Genomic DNA, 24,016 nt, shown 5'->3' on the forward strand with positions numbered 1-24,016 from the left:
CCGAATCTCCGTCTCTATGAACTTACACGCTCATCCTGCATTATCCCAAGCACCATTTCTTTAAACCCTTGCTTTTATACAGGGCATAGCAAGGAGCTCTGCTGCTTCGCAGACGCATTCCCATGGTGGATCCCAACCCCCTCTCCCCAGCTGTGCTTTAAAGGGCTCCTCAGTTCGATACTGCTCTCTGCCCTGTATGTGTGCTAAGGGCGAATTTTTCTCCCCTGCCAACTGAGAAATCGATCGGTCCGCAGAACAGAGCTGGGAACGCACTGCTGTGAGTGGCACTTGCGAGTACGTGGGTCTCCCTATGGGGCATCAGCGAGGGTCTGAGCCTCTGCTGTCATTCCTTTAACTCAGAAAAGTCCCTTTTTAGGGACGGACCCCCCAGGAGCAGCTCAGAGGGCTCCTGGACAAGTGGCCACCGACAGATGCGTGCGTCACACGGCGTTTTAGAGCAGCCCAGCAATGTAAGCGTTACTCCCCGTTGCCCTAATTACAGCAGGGCAATCACCGTGTTTTACTCCTGTGTTGTCTCACAGTTATTCTCCGTATTCAGAAGCAACATCGGTCACATCCCTGTCCCCGAGCCTTGTCCTCAGTGGAGTTTGCACTGGTGTTTTTCAGGCAAATAAGTGAGAGGGGAAGGAGAGCTGCTGCACTCGAGCTCGGTGATGGAAAGGAAAGCCGTCGTGCGCAGGGATGGGTCAGCACCAAGAGAGCCTTCCTTCCACTCCAACGTCGGCAGTGAATTTGCCAAGGTCGCTGAAAGCAGCAGCACGGCACGGGGCAGCAGGAATCCTGCACGCAGCCCCAGAGGAGGAAAGCCCGAGGTTTGCAAGCAAGGAGCTGCTTGATCCCCCAGCCTCCTTACTTTAGGAACGACGAAGAAAGAAAGACCCCGTTCTGGGCAGGACGGACATTTTGCTGCCAAGAAAGTGCCACCTACTGGAGCCCGCCCGGCAGGAACGTGCAAGAACGGGAAACAAACCCAGAAATAACGCTGGAAAAATTACCTTTACCCTCCACCCTTCGTAAACCCGAACAGGTACAAAGCTAGACACTTCCAGGGCTCCCAGCCGCAGCCCCCTCCGATCACACCCCTCCCCGGCTCAATCCACCAGCAGCCAAACCTCGAGGAGGACTGGACGGGGGGAGGATATACGGTTTTAGGGTTCAAAAGGAGAGACTCACCGGTGCCGAGCAGCCCCTTGTGTCCCCGGAGGTCCCCTTGGCTCCTCTCGCTCCTGTCCCAGATAGCCGTGCCCTCCTAGCACGATCCTGCTGCCATGCTCCGGCAGCCCAGCTCCTCTGCTTCGCCCGTGCCCCAGGGATGGAGGACAGAGACCACCTGGAGCCCCGACCTGGGCTCCCACTGCCTCCACCGTCCCGCTGCCCTTTCGTCCCCGTGCCACTCGCCCCGGCTGTCTGCGAGCAGGTGACAGAGGTTTCTTGGCAGAGCAGAGAGGAGGGGAGGGATGTGGAGGCAGAGAGAGGTGGAGCTGGGACCCGGAGCAACAGGTTACTGAATAACTAGGAGCCGGTGGCCCCAGGGAGCCGGGCAGTGGGCCTTTGCTGAGTGAAAACCTGGGGGGGGGGGAACGTGTCAAACGTCAGGTTTTTCTCGCCTGAGAACATTTCGTACCCCAGGGGGAGGTAGAGGAAGGCGGGGGTGATGAAGGAGCGCGTTGAGCTGGGTTTTCCATCGCCAGTGAGGGAGGGGACGCGGTGCCCGGTGGGGGGAACAAGGCAGCTTTTGTGCAGCCGTGCTGCTCGCTGGCTCGAGGGTTGTTTTCTGCCAGCTCTGCTCCTGCCTGCTCTCACCGCCCTGGTGTCTGCTGAAGGATCTGGGAGAGATGCCTGGACACAGGCAGAGGGCAGAGCATCCTCCCCGAGGTCCCCGGAGCAGGGGAGGGTGAGGAGAGCAGCCCCTAAGGGGGTGCCCTTCTGGGGAGAGGGCTGTGACCCCTAAACCCCCATGTGGGGGAAGGGAGGTGAAGCTCAGCAGGGCTCGCTGGCCGTCGGCATCAGGCAAGGTTTGCTTGTGCCCATCCATCCCTTGGGTTGCCGCAGTGCTGCGAGGATGTAGGAGCAGTGCTCTGGGGGTCTGGGTGCCCCTACAGCACGCTGCTGTGTCCTCCGGTGGGACTGCTGGGCTGGGCTCGCTCTGCCAGGGTGCAGCAGCAGTTTTATGTGAAGGCACTGCTTGTTAGCTTGTTTTCAGACCCATAAAGCCCTATCACTCGCAGCATCTGAGCGTGACAGCCCAGGAGGCCAACGTGGGATCAGCCTTTCAAATCAGCTTGGCGGCAGACATCCCTGTGATGGCTTGAGAACAAAGACTCCTTCCTCGCAGAGCAACCGCCACCCAAACAGAGCTCCTGAAAACATGGGTTCCTCTCCATTTTTTATGCCGTTTCCATCCAACTTGCTCATCCTGTTTCAGAAGGGCTGGGCCTCGTAATTAAAAGCTCCACCAGTCTCATGTCTGGCAAATGTCATCGGTGACATTACTGTGTCTTTACTCTTCTACCTCTACCCGTGCTAAGATTTTTGTCTGCAGCGAGCACCACGACACACAGGGAAGGCGAAGCACGAAGGCTGTGTGTGTGGCTTCACCACCTCCATTCAGGTCAAAACCATATGCCACGCAGCAGCTGCCTTTAAAACCCGTCAGACTTTCTGTGCGAGGCAGGAGTACACAGATACCAGGAAAAAAATTGCCCTCTTATTTGTATGCACACAGAAAGGGCTTCTGCTCGGAATGCATTCATCATCAGTAGGGTAGATCCAGGTAGGTGTGTTTGTCAGTCTTTGTAAGAAATACGTGATGAGTACATTGCATTAGGCAGAGCAAATTCAGAGGAATGAACGGGTGGGTATTTGAACTGTGCACGAGCCCAGGAACATTTGGCCATTCCATTTCCTGGCTGCTTAGCACCCAGCTCTGCTGCTTTGCTGCCTTCCTGGGTGCAGCCTTGCTCCTGCGGATCAGCAGAGGGCTGTTTGTGCCACTGGCTCGAACGGGACAAGGATCTGACCCAGGGAGATCCGTGCCACTGTGTATGTTTTGGTTTTGACTGCTGGGCAGCATGACGTGGCCAGAATCCTCCTAAGATCCCCACTAGCTACGGCTGAGGGATGAAACCGGGTGCTTTCGTGGGAACTCGTGCATCTTCCATTCCCTTCTATCACCACTGGTAGAAAAACCAGCGTGGCTAAGGTGGTACTGGGCCTATACCACCACCTTTCCTGCCCCTGGCTAGTGTAAATGAGCACAAACATCAAACACTCTTCCCTGGTGCAGAAAGGCCCGCGAAGAGCAGCAGGTTTTCGCACACATCCAGCCCTGCCCACGTCTCTTTTGTGTAGGTCAGCCATACCCAAGGATTTATACACAGCACTCTGTACTTCAAACACTCCTTAGATATAACACGCTCTTTATTTGAATAAATAAATACACAAATAAGAAATTCTGAATATAAAAACTGCCTGTACAAAAAAGAAATACCTCATTCAGTTCACACTTTGCTCGTGTGGTGCTGCTCTGTGCTGTGAAAACTCACACAATCTCAGTGGCACGTAGCACTGGCTGCTATTCTGTGTTGGGAATTAATATTTAATATTGATCCCTGATGAACACCACAGCGTTAAGAATTTCTGCTGCATCATCTCTAGCATTTGCCAACCAATGAGATGGTGTAACACAGCTGATGCAGAGCTAGCTTATCTACACCTCTGCCAAAATAGGTAATTTAAACAGGAGGAAGCATCAACACTGCGCCACATCCAGTGTGGCAACGTGGCAACGTTTAAGGACATCCAATGCTGACTTTAAAATCTTTTGCAATAGAGGGTCTTCTGTGCACCCTCGTGACCTATTCCTGCTTCAGTGAAACCTCTGAAAATAGAGAAACTTTGAAATAGAAAAACTCTCTTTACAAGAAGAAATGTGTTGAAAATGTGCTGTGTCACAGTTAGGGCTTAGCCAACAACAGCAGCAATGGTTAAGACCTGTAGTACTGACTCAAGCCCGTACATAAGGAGAAGAACACTGTTTATGATGACATCTACTTTGAGCACATATGTTTGCCATACCAGGAAATATACAGATAGAACGATGCTTCCGATCATTATCGCCAGGCTGAGCCCTAATGGACCCTCGTCTTCTGCCAGGTTACCCCTTGAACCTTTGAGGAAGACAAAAAGCAGGTATGAATCTCTGATTTACTGAGGCTCTATTTCTACCAGTCTGGGAGAGACACAGAAATACTGGCCTCAATCAAAGCACCATCAGTCCTGAAGCTGCAGTCATTCCGATCGCACAGTCTGACCCTCTCCTTGGCTAACCATCAGATTTCCCCCCCAGCCACCTTCCAGCCCCATGTCCAGCTTGGCAGTGTGGCAACATTTAAGGACAGCAATGCTGATTTTAAAATCTTATGCAATAAAGAGTCTTCTACACACTCTAGTAATCTATTCCTACTTCTAGGTCCTGACGTTGTGAAGAAGCTGCACGTGTTCCTTACTTGCATCTTATTTCTGAGCTTGCTTTGGTAGATTTTGCTGTTTAACTATGTGGGGCTTGAAACTCGTTTTTTATTCATCCATCGGGCTCCAAGCAAATAAATGCAGAAAGCTTTAAGGCAGCAGGCTGAGCATTCAGCCCTACAGCAATGCAGCTGCGTTCAACAGAGACCCACTTTGTGTAAACATCTTAGGAATATCTAACACAAATTTTAATAGTAATTTTAAAGCTTGCTTAAAAGGAAGGACTTTGTGAAATTTCAGCTAGCTTTAGACAGGGATTGGTAGGATTGTGAAGGGAGCCTTTCCATTGTTCTGATGTAGTGAAAGGAAGACAATGGGAGTGACATGTGTCTTTAGAAGCGTGGTAAACAGCGTAGCAACATTCCAGCTGTCCCACTTACAGTGCTTGCTGACAACCCAGCTGTTGTCTTCTTATGGCATTGTATGGGAACTGTTGAATCAGGGCCTGAACCACTGATGGATCACCTGAGGTGAGCACTGAGTCAGCAGCAGGAGCACAGGTGAAAGCAATGCACCTGCATGACAGGAAGGGGTGGAGTCTGGCTCCACCTCCCCCAGACCCCATTTAAGGGCTGACCATCACTGGGGAAGGGTCTCTTGTTGGAGATCCCTCCCCTGTGGACTTCCAGGTAAACCTTGACCTTCAGTGACAGGTGAGCCCTTCCTGATTTACTGTCTTTATACCATCTGGATAAGCCAGACCAAAATATACTGCCCACCTTCATTATATTGTGTGGGTACTTTCCTTTTGGAGTATTCACCCTACAGGCATTGTAGATTATCAACCATAGGAGAGCAAATTCTGTATGACCCTCAAGCACAATATGTCCATCAGACAGATGAAGTTTAATAACATAAATGGATGAGTGCAGTGACAAGGTAACGTACCCAGGTACAACCGCAGCACTTCGAGAGCAGCCATGATGCAGAGCAATGTAAGGTCAGGAGCCAGAAACTGATCAGGGTAGCTGAAAACATGACCTGAGGAATAGCACAGCATAAATAAGCCAGGAGAATACGACAGGGATACCAACAAGATGCAAACACCTCATAACCATGCAGCGTGCTTCTGGTTGCAACTTACTTTTATAAACAATCATTGCGAGCGTCACCACGAAGTAGAAGATGGAATAAAACTGATTGATGTAAAATAAAAGCTGTAAAGAAAGGGATGAGAGCTGATAACTGTTGTTAAGGGTTTCTAACGGCAGTAAGGTGGGATCCATCACGTAAAATAACCAGTTCCTAGTAACCCTGAAATATTCTCTGTGCCTCCTTATGCTAAATGATTCAACTCTGCCTGGCCTGTGGGGTAGGGTTCAGAAAGTAACTGGAGATGGCAAATACCAGGAGCTAGGACAACAGCTTGCTGTTTCAGGTTTGGGTTTTGTTCCCTTTATTCTCTCTTAGTTTTGGTTGCAGCGGGGTATTTGTTAGCCAAAGGAGTCAACTTTGAGATGTAAATTTGTAAGACTGATTTCCTTAATTCACTGCTCACAAAAAGAAGCATTGTAGAAGGTGCTATTTAGCAGCAGTCATTTCTGTCAGTCAGCACCAGTTATTTCTGTCGGCGTGGCTCTGCAGGCAAGGTATCTGAAACCTCCACAATCCCTCAGGATGCCTCTGAAGGGCGGGGAATATGGCAAACACAGACATACAGAGAATGTACGGGCTCAGAATATTCTCACCTGCAGCCACCCTAAGGTGAGGGCTGTCCTAAAGTTATGTCTCTGCTCTGAACTCGTAGCCCGGGCTCCCCCTGGAGTCAGCCCAGAAGAATACCTTTATAACCGAGCAGCTAAATTGTATTCTATTTCCAGCCCATCTCTCTCTTTGGCTACGAAAGGCATTTAAATGCTTATGTTCATAGGAGATACCCAACAGACATCTCTAGGAGGCCACCCTCCCCAGCGAGTGAGTACAATTTCCATATGGCAGGCACGTTTGTAAGACATCACAGAACTGTAGGGGTTGGAAGGGGCCTCTAGAGATCCTTGAGTCCAATCCTCCTGCCAAAGCAGCTCCCAGCCCAGACTGCAAAGGTAGGTGTCCAGGCAGGTCTTGAGCATCTCCAGAGATGGAGACTCCACCACCTCTCTGAGCAGCCTGTGCTCTGCCACTCCTCTTGGGGCATGGCAGCACGTTGTGCAGAGGACACACAGGGCATTGTGGGGCTCACCACCACTTGGGAAAGCTGCAGTGTGGCTCAAAGGATCCAGGGTTTGGGCCATTCCTATGTATTTTTGATACTGGAAGAGCAGTCAGGTGCTGTTATGGACTGCCCAGGAACCCGTCAGACCCTGGAGGCGTCCAAGGGACGTTCAGGCCTTGCACTGAGGGACGTGGTTGAGTGAGAGCTATTGGCGATAGGTGGGCTGGATGCACTGGACGGTCTCGTGGGTCTTTTCCAACCTCGTGTTTTGTGTTTTCCCACTCAGAGGTTGGCAGGCCCGCAGCATCACGACCACGGCAGCAGCACTGTGCAGGTTTACAGCCAACAGATGAGCGGCGGCAGCCGGCCTTGCTGCAGATCCCTGCGCGGGCAGGTACCCAAAGGATACAACTGAGAAGAAAGAAAGGAGGAAAAAAAAGGAGTGCAGAGAGCAAGAGGTGAGCCCCGACATCTGCCAGAAGCGCTGCAGGATCATTCAACAGCTGGCGCGACCCGACAGCCCTCAAGCACGTGTGTACTTCCCCCTTCCCCTCTCCCCTCCCCCACAGCCGGGCCCGGTGACCCTCCCCCACCCTATCGCCCCACTCCCGTAGCTCAGCTATTCGGGAAGGCCGCGCTCACCTCTCCCCATGCCGGCTTCCCCTCCCCCTCCGCCCGCTAAGTCCTCCAGGATCCCAGCAGCCCTCGCGCCGCGGCCGTTTGTGTCGCCCCGCCCCCTCTCCCTTCGGGTGCGATCGGAGCGCTCGGCCCGGTTCGGTCGCTTTCGGGTGGTGCCCGTTCGGGACGGCGAAAGGGAGTTCGGGAGCGCTCGGAGAAGGTTCGGCACATCTCGGCTTTCCTCGCGAACCGCCTTCGGGCGGGATCGGAAAAGACTCGAGCGGACTCGGGATTCTTCGACCCCGCGGGCCGGACCGCTCGGGGACTCGGCCCTGTTCGGGCGGGCTCGGGAGCTGGCAGGTATCGCTTCGGGCCTCGGCCGAGTGCTGCGCTGCGATTGGCCGCCGGCCGAGCGCCTCGGCCCGAAAAGACTCGGCACACTTCGGGCCGCATCGGAAGCGGTCGGCACCGCTCGGCGGGAGCGTACGAGCGACCTCGGAACATCACCTCCCCACCCCCCAACCCAACACCCGGGGGGGTGGGGGGGGAGCGGCAGGGCTCGGGGCTGCTCCCCCCTCCCCTCCGACCCCCCCCGCCGCCCCGCATGGAGGACGCCGACTCGGCGGCCAAGCGGCTGGGCTTAGCGGAGGCGGTGGCGGCCGCGGTGGCGGCGGCGGCGGCGGAACCCGAGCGGCAGCAACCGCAAAGCTCGGAAGGGAAAGCGGAACGGCGGGAGGAGGTGACGGCCGTGACCGTGATGGCGGCGGACCCCGAGCACATCGCCATGGGCTCCGAGCCGCTGCCCAACGCCGACGAGGCAGCCGCGTTCGCAGGTCAGCGCGGGGCGCACTGCGCATGCGCCGCTCTGCGCAGCCCGGGTCCGCCTCAGCGCGGGCGGGCGGGCGGTCCCGCGTCCGCAGTGCCCGCGCGGGGCGAGCGTGGCCCCGGGTGCGAAATCCCCGTTAAAAACTCGGATCAAAACGCAGCCACGGCGGCTCTGTAGCTGGGCGGGCCCTAAAAACCGTCGTAGCTGTTCCGCCCGTTCCTTACTTTGAATAAAAAGCGTTCACGTTGCCCCGGTAATGCCGTTGGCGGCGGCTCAAAGCAAAACAAAGGGGACGCACCTTTACAGGGATCGCTCCTTCCCGCGTCCCTCTCTGCTTCATTTCTGCTTTGCCTTCCAGAAGTCACCACGGTGACAGTGGCCAACGTCGGTGCCTCTGCAGACAACGTGTTCACGACGTCCGTGGCGAACGCGGCCTCGATTTCGGGACACGTGCTGGTAAGTCAGCCCGCACACGCGCCCCATCACGGAGCTCACGGCCTGCAACCCCTAACCTTTGGGTCTGTACGGCTGAAAGCTCGAAAGCCAGCCCGGTAACTGCCGTCCCTGTGGTGTCTCAGGGGACCTTTGAGGAGATTTTGCACGTGTGCTAACGGGTTGATGTATTTTTCCCTTTGTTTCTGCTGTAGTCTGGGAGAACGGCCCTCCAGATCGGGGACAGCTTGAATACGGAGAAAGCCACGCTCATCGTGGTTCACACAGATGGCAGCATAGTGGAAACCACGGGGCTGAAGGGGCCGTCAGCGCCGCTCACTCCAGGTATCAGGCAATGCCTCCTTCTCCTGACGAGCTGCTTGCTCTTCACTTGGTTTGCACGGCTGGAAATCAAGAGAAAGGCCACGTGCGTAACGTGAAGTCACGCTGTACGCTCTGTCCCCTCTGAACACGCTGCTTTTTGTATTTCTTGGGAGTAGAATTGTATATGGGGAAAAAAAGAAGCACATATTTCGTTTTCTTATTTGTTGCTGTTACTGAAAAGTCCCTTTTCTAACCCACCCCAAAAGCGGATCGATTCGGATCTTGATAATAAAAGCCCAGAACTAGCAGATTAATACCTGGGTCCTTTATAAAGGCCCCTTGAACACGTGTTTGTCTCCGTTCAGGCCTTTTGCTGGTATTTAGTTGTCACTGTGGCTGGTGACTTGATCACCGCGGCTGTTCCCAGCTGCTCGGCAGTCTCCTTTGTGCCCACGAGGTGGCACGCCAAGCCCTGTGCAGGCAGTCTCGCCTTGCGTGTTGTCCTCTGAGAAGTGTAAGATCCACCCAGCTGCAAGTTACAACCCGGGTGTTTAACGTGCTGTTAAGGCACCTTCTTCCTTTTTTTTCCCAAAGGACCTCAGTCTCCTCCTGCTCCTCTAGCAACTGTCCAAGAAAAAACTGGAACCAAGTATAACTGGGACCCATCTGTGTATGACAACGAGCTCCCCGTCAGGTGCCGGAACATCAGTGGGATTCTGTACAAAAACAGACTTGGCTCAGGTAAAAACAACCTTCTGGCACAAGGAGGACGGCTCCTTCTTCTCTGAATGCACTTCCCTTTTAATCACGTTGCCTTAAAGGGCTGATCATGAAGAAAATAGGGACTGTTTCCCAGTCAGCGTGGATCCCACGGATATCATGGTTCTGTTTTGCCCTTTTGCTTCCTTGCTTTTTATTCAGAGGCTTTTGATCTGTGAAGATACAGCCTGCTGCTCAGCGAGGCTTCCCAATAGTGGGCTGACTCTTCCAATGTTCTTTTTGTGGACCTCTGAGGAGTACACCTTTGTCACTACAGAGCTCTGCAGAATCCCTGCTGGATTGGAAAGTAGAGAGCTTGTCTTCTAATGAGCCTCCTTAGCTGTCTTAGCCCCTCTCTTCGCTTTTATCTCTGTGGGAAAGCTGAAGAAGCAGTTGCAGAAACTGTCAGCAAGCCTGACTGCATGGCACAGTGTTTGCTCTGTTGAAAGAGAGTTTTCTTCGTGACCAGAAAGATTAGAAATTTAAGCAAAAATTATGCAAAGCTTTAAATTCACGGTAGTTACCCAGAAAAGGCTTATCCTACATATGGATAAGTAACACTTTCTAGCCTGTTGACAGTGGTGGTGCACAAAATTGGAGTTTGCTGTGTTCGCAGCCATGCTAAGCAATGGGCATGGTTATTGTTTATGCAATAGGAAGCAGCAGATGGGGCAGGTTTGGTAGTTACTATAGATTGCCTGCTGTTTTACCCAGTGATTTCATGGAGTCACAGAATATCCTCAGTTAAAAGGGACCCACCAAAGGATCGTGGAGTCCAGCTTGCCATCAGCCAGAGCCTGCAGAGACCCTTCCTGGGCTGCTCCCCATCCTTTGCTGCCCACCCTGTACACAGAGCCCAGGGCTGCCCTGTTCTGGGAGCAGAATCTGGTGCGTGCACGTGTTAAACTTCATGCAGCTCGTAGTTGCCCAGCCCGTCAGTGTTCTTTAGAAAAATGGGTAAACAATCCTTAGCCTTTACTAACACTTTTTTTTTTCTCTCATTTTAATACAGGAGGTCGTGGTAGGTGCATTAAGCAAGGGGACAACTGGTACAGCCCCACAGAATTTGAAGCTATGGCAGGACGAGCCAGCAGCAAAGACTGGAAGAGGAGCATCCGCTACGCTGGGAGGCCCTTGCAGTGCCTTATTCATGTAAGGTTACATTGATTTTCTCCTGTCTGCTGGAAGGGGCAGGTTAATTCTAGGCAGTGTCTGCCCCAGCTCTGCTGTGTGCAGAGCTGTGTGCGGTGGTGGTGTGGGGTGACCGAGAAGCAGCTCGTTGTTTTGGTTGAGGGGAACTGGCCTTCCTTTGATTGCATAGGGCCCCCAGAAGGGAATTAATGTTTCTTTCTGCCAGGATCTTTGTGCAGAGCACGCCTCTGCTCTCGCTGTTTTTGGCGCCCGATGCTGAACTTGTAATCTTCCATTTTCAGGATGGGATTTTAAATCCTCACGCTGCCTCTTGTACTTGTGCTGCCTGCTGTGATGACATGACTCTGGTGAGTTATAGGTTTTATATCCATTAGTTTAAAAACAACTCATCAATCAAGCTGCTGTGTCCATCTGTGAGCAGGAGTGTCCTAGAAACACTGACAAGTACTGAGGCTGTGGCATGCATTGTCCCTGCTTCATACAGAAGTAAGATAGGGAACTGCTAGTACTGCTGCATAGCAGCCTGCAGCGTTCCTATCTGCCCCTCCCTAAAACTGGATAGTTGCAGAATTTCTCTCTTTTTTGTCTGTGTGATGTATTCATGTAAAATGCCTCCTGATGGAAGTCGAAGCTGTTTGTGATTGCTGCTCAAAAATCCACAATAATTGGTGCTGGAAAAAAATGTTTTTACGAGCTAGTAGTGTAACACTCCACGTTAAATCTGTATTTCCACGTTTGCCTGCTTGCTCTTTTCAAAAATGGTGCTAGGGTTGTGAAAGCAGCAGCGTTCAGCTTCTCCTCAAGCGCTGCTTTGTACTCTTCTGCTGTGAACTGGATGCTTTTCTTGCTGTCTAGACCTGAAACCGCATGCTTCCCATCTTCTTTCACTCTTCTTTCTATTCTTGGAGCAGTAGCAAAGGATTTGCCCAGTTCTTACCCTTTAATAGCAGTGGGAAGGGGCTGAATCGGAGTGTAACTTTCTTTTATTCTCGGAGGCTTTTTGGATGGCAGATCCAATAGAAACTTTTTGGTCGATGGTTGCAAATAGAGCACGGGAATGCTTACTGCTGTATCTTATCCACGTCTGGAGAGGCTGGTGTGAACTGATATTCCCCTGAGAGGTGCCTCAGCTAATGTCTTTTTCTCCTTTTTTTTCCCCCTAGAGTGGACCTATCCGGCTCTTCGTACCATATAAACGACGGAAAAAAGAAAATGAGATGCCTGCAAATCCCGTCAAGAAGGAATCCTCCAAAAATATCACACTGCTTCCTGCCACAGCTGCTACTACGTGTAGGTTGTTTGCTCCTGGTAGAGACTGCTGTGCTGGATGTCCTTTTGTCTTACCAGTGGTCAGCTGAAGTTAGAGGTTAGGTTGAGGGGGGCTGGCTCTTTTCTGCTCTGCAGGAAATCCCGTTCTGCCCCCCGAGCTTGGGTTTTATTCCTTAATAGCTGGTGGGGCCACGTTGTAAGATCTGTACTATTGAACTACGTGGAACGGTGGGCTCTAAGCAGCTGTAACGAAATCCACAGTCTGAGAGCTGTCAGTGAAGGAGGCAGAAGGTGATGCTTTCATCTGCAAGCTCCTCTCTGGCTCACAGGTTCTCTGTCACATTCGTGTCCTTGTCGCATCATCTGGACGGTGACATTACGAAGTGAGCTGAGGAGGAAGCAACAGGGATACCAAAAAACTGAGCAAGCCAAATGTCAGATTAGGTTACTAGCAGCGACAGGAAGAGGAGTGTATAAAGATTCTGCAGAGATGTTGTTTCCATCCCCCCCCAAACTGCCTTGGAGGGGGTAGGGGGGGATCCAAACTTGCATATCACAGGCCGTTGACAGATCCCTGAGTTCTGTGACTTTGGGAACAGGGATCTCAGCAGCTAGACAGCCGAGGCCCGAGTGCTGATTGTGAAAGTGCTTCTGCTATTTCCAGTCACCGTGACTCCTTCTGGACAGATCACTACCTCTGGAGCTCTCACCTTTGACCGCACGTCCACGGTGGAAGCCACAGCAATTATCTCGGAAAGTCCGGCCCAGGGGGATGTTTTCACTGGAGCCACTGGTAAGGGTTCTGCTGCATGCCTGCTTGACCTCCATGAGAAGGCAGGAAAAAGAAAAGAAGCCTTTTGTGTGCTGCATGAAGGATTTGAAGAGCTTACACAGAGGATATAGATAACCTGCTGTCATTTCTTTGAAATGATTTTGCCCGCTTGGAATCTTCAGTCTGTTTCACAAAAGCAGTTTAAATGTTTTGTCCAGGTGCTGCAGCTGCTAATGTACACCTCTGTTGCTTTCTATGGTTATCGGTGTGATTTATTTATTTTTCTACTTCGTTCATCCCCTAAAAAAGTAGCTGAGTGTGAAAAGTAAGTGAAAAATGCTGGATAAATGCTGGACGATACCAGAATAAATCAGAGGAAGCAGAAATGCTTACTGTAAATTTCAGCCCTTTCAGTCTAATTCCTGTGTGGGTTCTGCTGGGGCAGCTGAGGGAGCTAGCATCCTCTGAGAACAACAGTTTGGAGTCCTGTCGGTGTGCGAGGAGGAGACTGGCAGAGATCTTCGCTAAAGCCTTGAAATGTGAGAGCAGGGAGAGCTGAAATCAGTGCACACGGTGGCTTTGCTTGGCGTCCGCGTGGAGTCACACTGCTGTTTCTCACTTGCAACCTCTGGGAGCGTGAGGCGTGCCTGGAAGCTGTGCCATGCAGTGATTTGTCATGTGGTTGTTCTGCAGTTCAGGATACCAGCGTCCAGCAGCCGTGCCGGGTCACTCACCCAGAGCCTCACTACCCGAGTTACCAGGACAACTGCCAGATCTCACCTTTCCCTGAAGCTGCGCTGCCGACATCTCATCCCAAAATTGGTATTCTTTATGTCCCTACTGTTAGTCACCATGAGCTGTGCTTGACTTTACGTGATAACCTTCTTTTCTAGCGAGATGGAGGCAGGAAAAGAAACTTTAATCATTTCCCTAGGAGTTAAGATTTGGATACATCGATTTTTCTATTTTTTTTCCCCATGCTTTAGGCACTGTGCTTTTGAGGATTTTGCTTGGTTGTTTCTTAGCAGAAGAAGCTCTGGTGGTGGTGTTTCCTAAAGCTTTGCAGCTCTCTGCCTTTCAGAAGGCTTTTGCTTCAAAGCTTTTGTCACCTCTTGGGCACCGTGGCTGGGTGCTCGTTTCATCTTTGATCCAAGAAAGCCATCTCCTGGCTCACATTTAAACGTGGGAGCGTTTCTAAACATCTCCACATCTCTTTGTGAATGTCCTAGCGTGAGGTGGAGGCAGTTTGGAGCAGGTTTGCTGCCCTGCTCTCGTGTCCCATGTCAGTTTTCCATCTGTGACTGCTGACGTTTGTGCTGGATTAATAGAAGCTGGTTAATGAGGGTCTGCCCTGCTGCAGACTCTGGAGTGAAAAAGAGGAGGTGATATGAGAAACAAAGTGCAAATCAGCCCTTCAGTACCGAGCAGAGCAGGGTGTGTTGGGTGATATAGATATCTCTTCAAATGTAATTAAATCACGTGAACTTAATGATCTGTCATTTACTTATTTGTTCAGAGCTGCACAGTGCATTCCCGCTCTGTCCAGAATGCAATCTTGTTGGCTTAAAGCCTTACTCAGCTCTTGATGCTATTAATTAAACATTGATTATTTTTCACCCCTGAAGCAAAGATTGCTTTCTCTTGGCTCATACACCCCTGCTAAAACGAGGAGTTGGAAGTAATTCCTGTTAGATATGTTATCAAATACTGTGCTGTGAAGAATAGTCTGAAACTGCAGCGGAGGAAAACGTTCTTCTGCAAACAGTAACTGATAAAACACTGATTTATCTTTACTCATATATAAGTGCAAATACTTCTGTGCCAGTCACAGGAATGGAGCAAAATGGCTGTTTTAATTCAGGGCTGTTGAGTGTAGGATATCAGCTCGCCTGTGTGAGGAACCTGCAGCTCACAGTGACCTCAAATACGGTGTGTTTCTGGACACTCGTTCCCTCTGTCCAGATCTCTTGTGGGTCCTTTCAATTTGCACGAGTGTTTATGGCCAAGGGTTCAAGCCTGAAAAATCAAACCCAGTAAATCCAGGTGGCATTTGTTCCTGGAAACGTTAACTGATGTGAGCTTGTGCTGCGTGGTGTGGGAACTCTGGCTTTCTGGTGTGGCCTTTGGAAAAATGGAGGACTGCAGAGCCACAGTAAGAGAGGAGTCTTTTATTTATTGGGTCTTTTATTTAATGTGTCTTTTCACGTGCCTAGGAGAAGTGCTGCTGAGTGTCTTGAGTGCTCAGCGTTGTATCTTGGTCATTCTAGGGGGTACAAGAGGAAACAAGTGAAGGAGACCAAAGAAATCACAGCAGTGGAGAGGTTTTCTTTATAGGAGCATCCTAACTGGCAGTTTTGGGACCTGCACGTTCATGTCATATGTGTGTAATTTGGAGTGAAGATAACTGTCTTGGTTTCATCCCAGCCCTCAGCCAGGGTTATTGTAAGATGGGAGTTCAGGAAGTGTTAGGTGTGAACCCTGTAACGCAACAGAAATCGCTTTGTGGAAACGCAGTGCCCTAATTCTTTGTGCTTTCTTTTTTTGTGCCCAGTGTTGACCCCAATCCCTGCCCTGTCGGTGCCCCCCCAGACCCCCACCAAAGCCATATCCCCCACGGTGGTGAACGGGCTGGAAGTGACAGAACAGCGGAGCTGGCTCTACCTGGAAGAGATGGTCAACTCACTGCTCAACACGGCGCAGCAGCTCAAGTCCCTCATCGAGCAGGCCAAGCAGGCCAGCTCCTCCTTCCGCGAGGCAGCTGTCACACAAGCCAAGATTCAAGCTGATGTGGAGAGAAAAGAGGTAATTACCCCAAAGGAGGGGAGGTGGGGCATCCTTTTGACGCAGTGACCAAGGTCTTTTCCATCTTCAGCCATTCTGTGCTTCTGTGGGCTGCAGCTCGCTTGTTTCCACTAGGTATAGGATTGTTTCTCAAAGTCTTGAGAGCAGAGAAAAAGGTAAGTTATTCCCACAATAGGAAAAGGAATAGAGTGCATGGGGTGCTAACAGCTGTGGGTAGCAGTAATATCAGTTGCTTGCTGTTACAAGTCCTGAGCTCTGCCATCATACATTTAGGAGGCATGGGTTGCCATGTATCCTGCTGTTGGGAAGATCGTGAGCGCTCAGCCCTGTGGTGGCTGCTTTCATTCTCTCAAGTGAGCAGGGCTATCAGATAGGCTTCTGATGGCCTGAAGAGGCAGAGGAGGTAGTAGCACAGCAAGCTGTGGAGCTGACTGGGATGATAACCAGCAAAGTTTAGAGGTGTCCTGCTGAACATTGTGCAGGCAAGGCTGATCTCTCTCGTGTTCCGTGACAAGACTGCAAAGGCAGCTGGCGTGGTGAGAGTGTTGGCCTCTACCCAGCGGCCCTTTTCTCCTCTGTGGGGACTTATCTGCATGGCCTCCCCTGTTCTTCCTGCTTCTTTTTTCGTGCGTGGTAGAGGCCCTGGTTTCCTCTCCACACCTAACTCCATGCACTGCTGAATGCATTCTCCTTCTTCCACAGATCCCCAGCTGCTGCTGTGACTTTGAGGGAGACTGGTGAGGGGCAGTGTGCTATGAGACTCCTGCCCTCGTTGGCAGCTGAGGAACTCCCTTTCCATGCACCACGCTATTTGCTGTTACATTATTGCTAACATCAGCTTTCCACGGAGTTCATAGCAGGAATGTGCAGCAAGAGGCCTTGAAGATTTAGCTGAGAACGTTATGGCAGTCCCTGCAGCAGCTTTGATATTCTTTGCCACATTGTCACTGCTCAACTCTTCTGTGCACTGCATCCCTGATGTGCAGGTGTGTGATACGCTGGGAGTCTCATTCTCCCTTGCCTTCAGAAACAAGAGTGGGTATTCATGCTGCTGTCCAGATTTGGGCTGTCAGTAGCTAGAAGCTTTATAGATCGTGAGACGGCACAAAATTGGAAGCTTTGTCAGTTTCTAGGTGGACATCTTTGTTTCACTTTACCCTCTGCTCTTTTTCCAGTTTACGTGCTGTCATCCCCTCTGTTTATCCTTGCAGAGCTTTCTCAAACCAGTGTTTCAGAGTCCATTCCTCTCACCCTCTGATCCAAACCCAGCTCGCTTCAGCATACGTCTTGCCTCAGGAGCAGGACTTAAAATCACTCCTGGGTATTGATCTTCAAGTGCTGACTTCGCAAGGCGAGGACGAGCTTATTCCCAGAGGAAGTCAATTTCCCTGTAACTACTGAATTCCTAATTACTCTCCTGGTGAGCCATTTTGCAGTGGGTTCCCCAGAGGCTGGTCGTGGTGGCAGTCCTGCAGGTAGCTATTCTAATCCATTCCAACGAGTTCCAGTTTTTTGTAGAAAAATGAGTTTTCTGGGTACAAACCTGGCATTGCAAGCAGTTACAGTACATGCCAAATAATCTGCCTGCTTCTGTGTCGCTCGGAGTCGTTTTTCCAATTTGTGAATGTTCCCATGGTTTGTAATGTAAGTCTTTTTTTCTTTTTTTGTCCCTGGTCCAGCCACTTCTTGTGTCAGTGAAGTTGTATGGCAGGGGGAAAGAGGTGCCATCCTACCTTGTGGTGGTACTGATCTTTGTTGGACCCATTTAATGCACGGTTGTGCCAGTGTGCTCCTACACATTTAGAACGGAAAGGTTCAGTGGTTATGTCTGAGCTGCAGAGCAAGGGCTTTACAACAGATTAAATTCTAATAGAGCTGTAGACTCAGCTCTTCCTGGAAGAGTGACTGCGTACGGAGCAGGATTAATGCAATCTGTCAGTGGGAACAGCTTTGTTCCCAACTGGATACACAAACTCCAATGCCATGACTCCAAATAAGATGTATATTTAGTTTTTGCAGCAGGGCAGAGCGGTCAGCATCCTGTCTCTTGAAGTTGTACTCTCTGATGACAGAACTGGGTGCTTGTGGGAGTTACAGAGCTCTGAAACGTGCCAGGTAGGCTTTTTTCTCCAGCTTTTCTTAGAACAGGGGAGGCTTTCATGCTGCCTGCAGCCCTCTGTTGTTATCCGTGAAGTCATAGAGCAGGCGTCACTCTTTCCCTTCCACTTTCTGATGGTGTTATCCAGGACTGGTCTGTGGGGTATTAGGAACATTCCCCTTTTCTACAAGATATTGAAGTTGGAAATGCCAACATCGTAGAGCAGCTGCGAGAGGAAGAGGATTTGCTGAAAGTAGCAGATAAGAGTCGTAATAAATAATAATTTAGAAGCATTGACAGTCTCATTTCTTTCTTAAGATGCCATGTCTGATCTGAATTTTGCAAATCAATTGCATTTCCAGACCCGTGGGCCTACCTAGAGACATCATCTTCCAAAGCAACCGAGGTCCTGAACTGGGAAGCGTTGAGGGTTGGGCTGCACAGGAGTGGAATACAAAAGCCTGTCTTCGTATGAGATAAAAAAAAGGATACTTGGAAGCCCAAAATCTACATTTCCAGCATTTGTGAGAATGATCTCCTTTTGCAGTCATTTCTTTTGAAACAGAACTATTCCTGGAGCCCAAGGAGGAGGCTGAAAAATCCTTTCACTTGTGTGTGCTGTCTGCTTCGTCTCGTGTGACTCTTGATGGTGACAGCTCCTTAATTAACAAGCAGAGCCCTCACAGAGTTGGTTCAGACACAAAACGGGCTCTGTTTGGGAAATGTGGCTGCCACAAACCTTGTGCTTCCTGTGAGTAAACATGCAGCTGGTGCTGGCAGGGACACCAAGTGTGTCCACCCGTAACACCGATGTTATCTGGAAGTTCTGAGGAATGATGTCCTAAAAGAAAGCCAAGCCACAAGCTCTCCAGCTCAATGTTTTATCTCAAGTGCATCATTATACGAAATTAAAATATTGAAATACTTGTAGGCTTTATGGAGCTGCAGCACTTTGCATAGGGTTTCACTAGGTACAGCTGCTGTTCAGAGAGAGTTCTCCTCTGTTGTAATGAAGTAGCTTGTAGATGAGGATATTGGATTTTGGGTCTCTTGGAAGAGAGGTTTGACTGCTTGCAGGGTTGGCCCCAAAGGAGGAGAGTGAAGACTGTACTTTACACAAAGATCTTTGGCAGTGTAATTTTTGCTGAGGGTGCATTAAGCCTTTGTTTATATCAGATGAACTTTAGCAGAGGGAGAACGCCTGAACCCACCCAGTTCTGTGCTGTAGGACACAGCTGCACGATACGGATCTTCAGCAAGTGTGTCAGACTGTTTCTGTATGAAGAGAAGTCAGGGTTGAAATCTGACAGGTGTTTTTATTGCTGTTGTCTTCTTGTTGTGATGCAGTGATGTCTTTGGAGCTCTGTCCATTTGAAAACAAGGTGGAAGATTAGAGCTGTTAACAGCTGGGCCATCTGAGTTATTATTTTTTTTAGACAGATTAAAACAATTCAGGGCTGGAGAGTATGAAATTAACCTAAAAAGGATCGGGCACTTAAGAAAAGTAGTTCTAGTAAACAAGTGATGTAACTTGTGTCCTCCAAAGCAGCAGTGGAAATGGCTGAGAGCTGGGGTTTATCAGTTCCCTGGAGATGGTTTTGCAAGAAATCTGTGTGTCTGGGTGGATCGTCTCTGTTCCCACTCCTTTCCCTTCTCCACAGTTTCTGTATGGAGTGACTGCTTCTCACCATGGGCCAGGCAGAACCAGAGGGCTCAGGTAGAAGGGATTTACATTTCCATCGACACGATCTGGGGGCACAGAGCAGAGCTGGAGGGGATGCCATGGGTCTGACAAGCACAGGGGGTGGCTGGGCTGCCTCTCAGCTTCCTTTCTCCTTGGCAGTCCCACTGGAGAACAGGATTAGCCACATCAGTGGAGGGTGCAGTGGACTCCGACGGCCCGAAAGGTTTTAACTCTGGAGCTGTGGCAGCTCTCAGAACTGGAATTCTGCATCTTCAGCCCGTGAGCTGACTCTGTGCAGGTGTCACGGGGGGTCTGCAGTAGCTGGGTGTATTTGTGCAAAGAAATGCCATTTCACACACGCTTTGACATCTGTACTTACACTCCTCACCAAAAAGAAGTTGAAAAACACTGCAGTGCGTGTGTGCTGTCTTGCTAATAAGCTTGATCTCGCCTGTTTGTGTACTTGTGGTAGAACCAGACCATAGCTCTTGCAGTAGGCAGCAAGAGGTTTCCCTCCCTCCTCCTCCTCCATCTCCCCAGAGAGCTTTTTCATCTCAACTTTGTGTCGTGGTAACAAAAGGGTTCTGAGGGTTGCAGTTTCACAGGAGAATAAATGCTGAGATGTCAGGTCACGGGGGCACTTAAATTAAGCCTTTAATCTCCTTACATGTTGGGTCATATCACTCCTTGGTAAACCTGCTTTGCCCAAAGGTGAGGGTTTGTTTTTATCCTTTACTTTCCATCTGCTACCCATGGAGTTTAAATCAGGTTTAGCACGTAACCAAATCAGGGCCAGTTTGGGATTTTGTTCGAGCACTTGGCTTCTCAGCAGCACTGGCTGTTGAGCACGCAGGAGCTCGGAGCTGGACTTGATCTGCAACACACCCAAAGTGTACTTGAACATTTACCTTTGGAGGGCCCGTGTGTGGGGGGGTACACACTGAAGCCACGTGGCTTAAGATTGGATGGATTAGGGTTTGAATAAATGTACTGAATTGACAGTACTTGTTACTCCTGGATTCTTCATCTGGCTGCACACTGTGACGCAGAGTCCCCCCTCCTGGAAGAGAGGAGCGGGGTTCCCTTTGGTCCTCACAGACCTGCATGAACCCTCCATTCAGACCTCACTTTTCAAGCCCTCCTGGCACACTCTGGCTGTGAAATGACAAACTTGCTGTATTTTTCCCTTGCAGCAATATCAGAACCAGTTATTTCAGCAAACAGAAGATGTGGATGGGAAAACAGAAATCATCATCAAGGTAAGCTCTGGATGGCTCATGTCTTTATGAGGTGTCCTATGTCTTGTTGCATTTAAAGATCCAGAAATGGCATATTTCATGGCTGGCATCGTTTTCTGAGCCTTCCCTGGCAGGACAGGTGCTCTGCTCTGGCCAAGTGTGCCCTATTTCCACGTTTTCACAGTCCCTGTGGCACAGTTAGTCAGTTTGAGGTGCCTCCAAGTAATGGCATCACAACTCCAGCTCCGCCATTCTGACGTGCTAATGACGTGTCAGTAACCTGACGAGCTGGGGACGCAATGTTCTACACAGTGCTTCTCTTTGTGGTAACTCAGATTTCCACCTAATGATGCGGGTTATGTTAATTAGTGCCACTAATTAACAGATTCAAGTGCTAGACACAAAAGCATCCTTTAAAATCCAGGTGTGATTTTCAGTCTCTCTATCTTAGCTCATCCTCCGGGCTTAAGTCCTGTGCTTCTGCTACAGCCTTCTGACTTTACTCCTCTGCCTTCTGCGTCGCTGCAGTCACCCCTCCGTTGTTGTTCCTCCTGATGTGGTCCCTTTGCTGCTTTGTTTTCACAGCAGTCGTGTGTCAACTGTGGCCGCGAGGCGATGAATGAGTGCACGGGATGCCATAAAGTCAACTACTGCTCCACTTTCTGTCAGCGGAAGGTATAAGGGCGTCTGTGAGTTGCAGGCAGAGCTGTGCCAAGGGGATGGGTGACTCTGGGGTCAGCCTGCATGCGGGCTGAAGGTGCAGCACAGACTGCGGAGCTGGGGGTCACCTGGGCCTGTGAGCAAGGTCGTAGTGCCAGGGTGGGTCAAACAAGTAAGGAATGGCCTCAAGGTCTGCACTCACCTTCTGAAGTAGGATGTCTGAGCGTGAGAACAGCCTGCCGTGAGGCCTGGACACCTCACGGTGGGGACTGTGGGGTGAGCTGGGTGGGAGTGCTGTACGAGCCCTCCCTGCTGCTCACTGGAAAGCTGCACACTCCTCAGCACCTCCGATCCTGTGCCACTGAGGCCGTAGTTCTCTTATTCTTTGCATTATTTGTGGAGGGATGGGTGATAGGACGAACTGAGCACGCTGAGACACACTGTAAAACTTGAATGTGGGAGGTGGAAACGGGTGTGAAGAGGAGGCTGCAAGGCTTTGTGTTTCCCATAGGTTCCTTCCAAAGACCCTTGACATCTCCCGCTTTAGAAGAGCGGATAGTTTGGTTTAGCGACAGCTCTGTGACTTGTCCAGGTTCATTCTTTCTCAACAGAATGGAGCAGCTGAAGAATTTTGACTGTTTCTTTGGCCTGTACCAGAGCGGAATGATGGCCGTCCCTTACACAGCAGGAAGGCTAAAATTTCAGAAGAATGAATGATTGCTTCTTGCAGATGAATGACAAAATCTGCCTGCTGTCCCCAAGCATCTCAAAGACAGTAATTCCACCCCTACTGTTCTGTCCGAACAGAACGTGCTGGGTCACGTCCTGGTCCCCCTCTGAGGCAGCTTATAACTGCTCCGTGAAGATTCAGCCTTTAAAGGGAGCTTACAGATGAGAGGAAGAGCAACTTCTTACACAGGCAGACAGTGATAAGACGGGGGGGCGTGGTTTTAAACTAAAAGAGGGGAGCTAAAGGTTAGATGTGAGGAGGAAATTCTTTACTCAGAGCGTGAAAAGCTGTGGATGCCCTGTCTTCATGGCCTGTCCATCTGCTCTTCCCCACAGGACTGGAAGGAGCACCAGCACATCTGTGGTGAGGCCAACGCAGTGACGGTGCAGGCCGACGATGTGCACGTCACGGACACTGTGATGGAGAAAGTCTCTGTCTGACCACAGCTACCTCTGTCCCCACGGCAGCGCGGTGCGGCCGGCTGGATCGGTGGCCTGATGCAAACGGTCTGTCCTTTACGAACTGACTCCTTTCTGAAAGACTTTTTCATACTGTGAGTGTGTTTGCCTACTTCCAGTCCCGCTGCAGACCTCTGGATAACAGAGAGACTGAGAAATCTGGATCTGGAGGTGGCAAACTGCAGCCTCCCATCCGGGAGCCTCCTCCAGCTTGAGGAAGCTTTGATTTTGCCAGACTGAAACCTCCACTGTGTGGATAACAACAACCTTATCGTCTCTCTTGAGATGGATTAAGAACAGTTGCTGCCATTAGATTTGCTGTTGTTCTGTTTTCCCTGTGCCTCCCTACCTCTTACTTGTATAAAGGAATGATCTCTCATTTGGTTTATTTAATTGCCTCGTTCAAGTACAAACTCTTGGTTTGCCTTTGGAAGGACTTTTTTTTATGGTTTTTTGTTGGTTTTTTTTTTCCTGTGTTCCCTTGTGCTGCAGAAATTTGGTACACGTTGGAGCTTCTGCTCTTGAATACAAGTGAAAAACCACATCTTGTTCAATAAAATGTGATGAAAAAACGGCGTGACCCCGTGGCAGCACCTCGGCACACAGACAAGTGCAGTGTGTGAGGGCTGCAGCTGCAGGGAGTTGGGCTGTTTGCACACAGAGGTGTTGGCTCTGAGTCTGCAGGATGTCAGTGTGGATGTGACATGGCAGCAGGAGAGGGTGGCTCTCCCCACGGCAGCAGCATGCCCTGGCTACGGTGCCAAAATCTGAGCAGCCCCCAAGTAAGAGCGCACAGACAGAGTTCCAGCCCCTTGCTGTTGCTTAGTAGCTCCTAATTAAAGCAGCAGTGAGCATTAAGAGGTGATTGGCTTCATTCACCACTCCAAAACGCTTCAATTAATAACGTGCTGCTTTAAGAACTTAGGCTGTGATGGCTGTTACTTTCTAGTTGCTCGCTGGAATGATTTTTCCTGTTGGTGCTGAGGGTGAGGACTGGTACGGGTGCCCCCTTCCTCACAAGGAAACCGTTCCTCAGTGGGAAGCCAAGCTTAGCAGACTGAAAACACTTCGGTACTTGCAGTCGTTTCTTCTCACGAGACGACTGCCCGTTTCTGAAATCTTTAAGATAATTACTTAATGGAAAAGATGCTCTCAATTGAGCCCAGAGAGATACAACTAATTCACAGGGTTTTTTGCCTCCATCTATTGCCCACTATGGTTCTGACTACAGGAAGCAGCGCGTCGTGCTGGGCGCCTGGTGCTGTTTGGTTTAAGCACCCGTTTGTTCTCGGCAGCATCTTGCATTCCCCCCAGAGGAGCATCCCTGCAGAGCACTGCCGGGCTGGGAGCCAGACCCGTGTTTTGTGCACTGAGCAGCAGTTGATACCAACGCAGAAGGCTCTCCAGTATCCTCACTACACAGCTGGTGGGTGAGTATATCCGATGCTTTGGGCGCAATCTGAATTTTGTTTCTATCGTGTCTTCTGATTA

At 50.4% G+C, this 24,016-nt stretch overlaps 3 protein-coding genes across 7 annotated transcripts in view; 1 reads left to right on the forward strand and 2 right to left on the reverse strand.

Annotated features, from left to right (window-relative positions):
- Positions 1–1,444, reverse strand: part of EPS8L2 (EPS8 signaling adaptor L2) — a 39,813-nt gene extending 38,369 nt beyond the window's left edge. The window contains exon 1 of the mRNA XM_065755552.1: positions 1,195–1,444. The gene's annotated coding sequence lies outside the window, so the exon portion shown is untranslated. The remainder of the gene's footprint in view (positions 1–1,194) is intronic.
- Positions 1,445–3,933: 2,489 nt separating this feature from the next.
- TMEM80 (transmembrane protein 80) lies at positions 3,934–7,552 on the reverse strand. The gene is given in 5 exon segments (XM_065755559.1): positions 3,934–4,190; positions 5,440–5,532; positions 5,636–5,707; positions 7,383–7,440; positions 7,442–7,552. Coding segments are annotated over 5 exon segments (540 nt in total). The 3' UTR covers positions 3,934–3,984.
- Positions 7,553–7,614: 62 nt separating this feature from the next.
- DEAF1 (DEAF1 transcription factor) lies at positions 7,615–23,144 on the forward strand. 5 transcript variants are annotated; one of them, XM_065755558.1, is made up of 13 exons: positions 7,615–7,681; positions 8,506–8,603; positions 8,795–8,924; positions 9,498–9,644; positions 10,675–10,814; positions 11,096–11,161; positions 11,978–12,104; positions 12,748–12,876; positions 13,549–13,677; positions 15,407–15,657; positions 20,633–20,698; positions 21,263–21,352; positions 22,403–23,144. In XM_065755558.1, the coding sequence occupies exons 5-13, from the start codon at positions 10,737–10,739 to the stop codon at positions 22,505–22,507; spliced, it is 1,041 nt and encodes a 346-aa protein (XP_065611630.1). In that variant the 5' UTR covers positions 7,615–7,681; positions 8,506–8,603; positions 8,795–8,924; positions 9,498–9,644; positions 10,675–10,736; the 3' UTR covers positions 22,508–23,144. The 5 variants fall into 5 exon arrangements, with proteins under 5 accessions (XP_065611630.1, XP_065611626.1, XP_065611627.1 ...); XM_065755554.1 differs by lacking the exon at positions 7,615–7,681 and adding an exon at positions 7,868–8,154; XM_065755555.1 differs by lacking the exon at positions 7,615–7,681 and adding an exon at positions 7,868–8,154 and having other exon boundaries at positions 21,266–21,352.
- The last annotated feature ends 872 nt before the right edge of the window (positions 23,145–24,016 follow it).

The sequence above is a fragment of the Cyrtonyx montezumae genome, unplaced genomic scaffold (genome assembly GCF_038088225.1).
Source record: "Cyrtonyx montezumae isolate F1298 unplaced genomic scaffold, pur_monq_1.0 scaffold_10, whole genome shotgun sequence".
Lineage (NCBI taxonomy): Eukaryota > Metazoa > Chordata > Aves > Galliformes > Odontophoridae > Cyrtonyx > Cyrtonyx montezumae.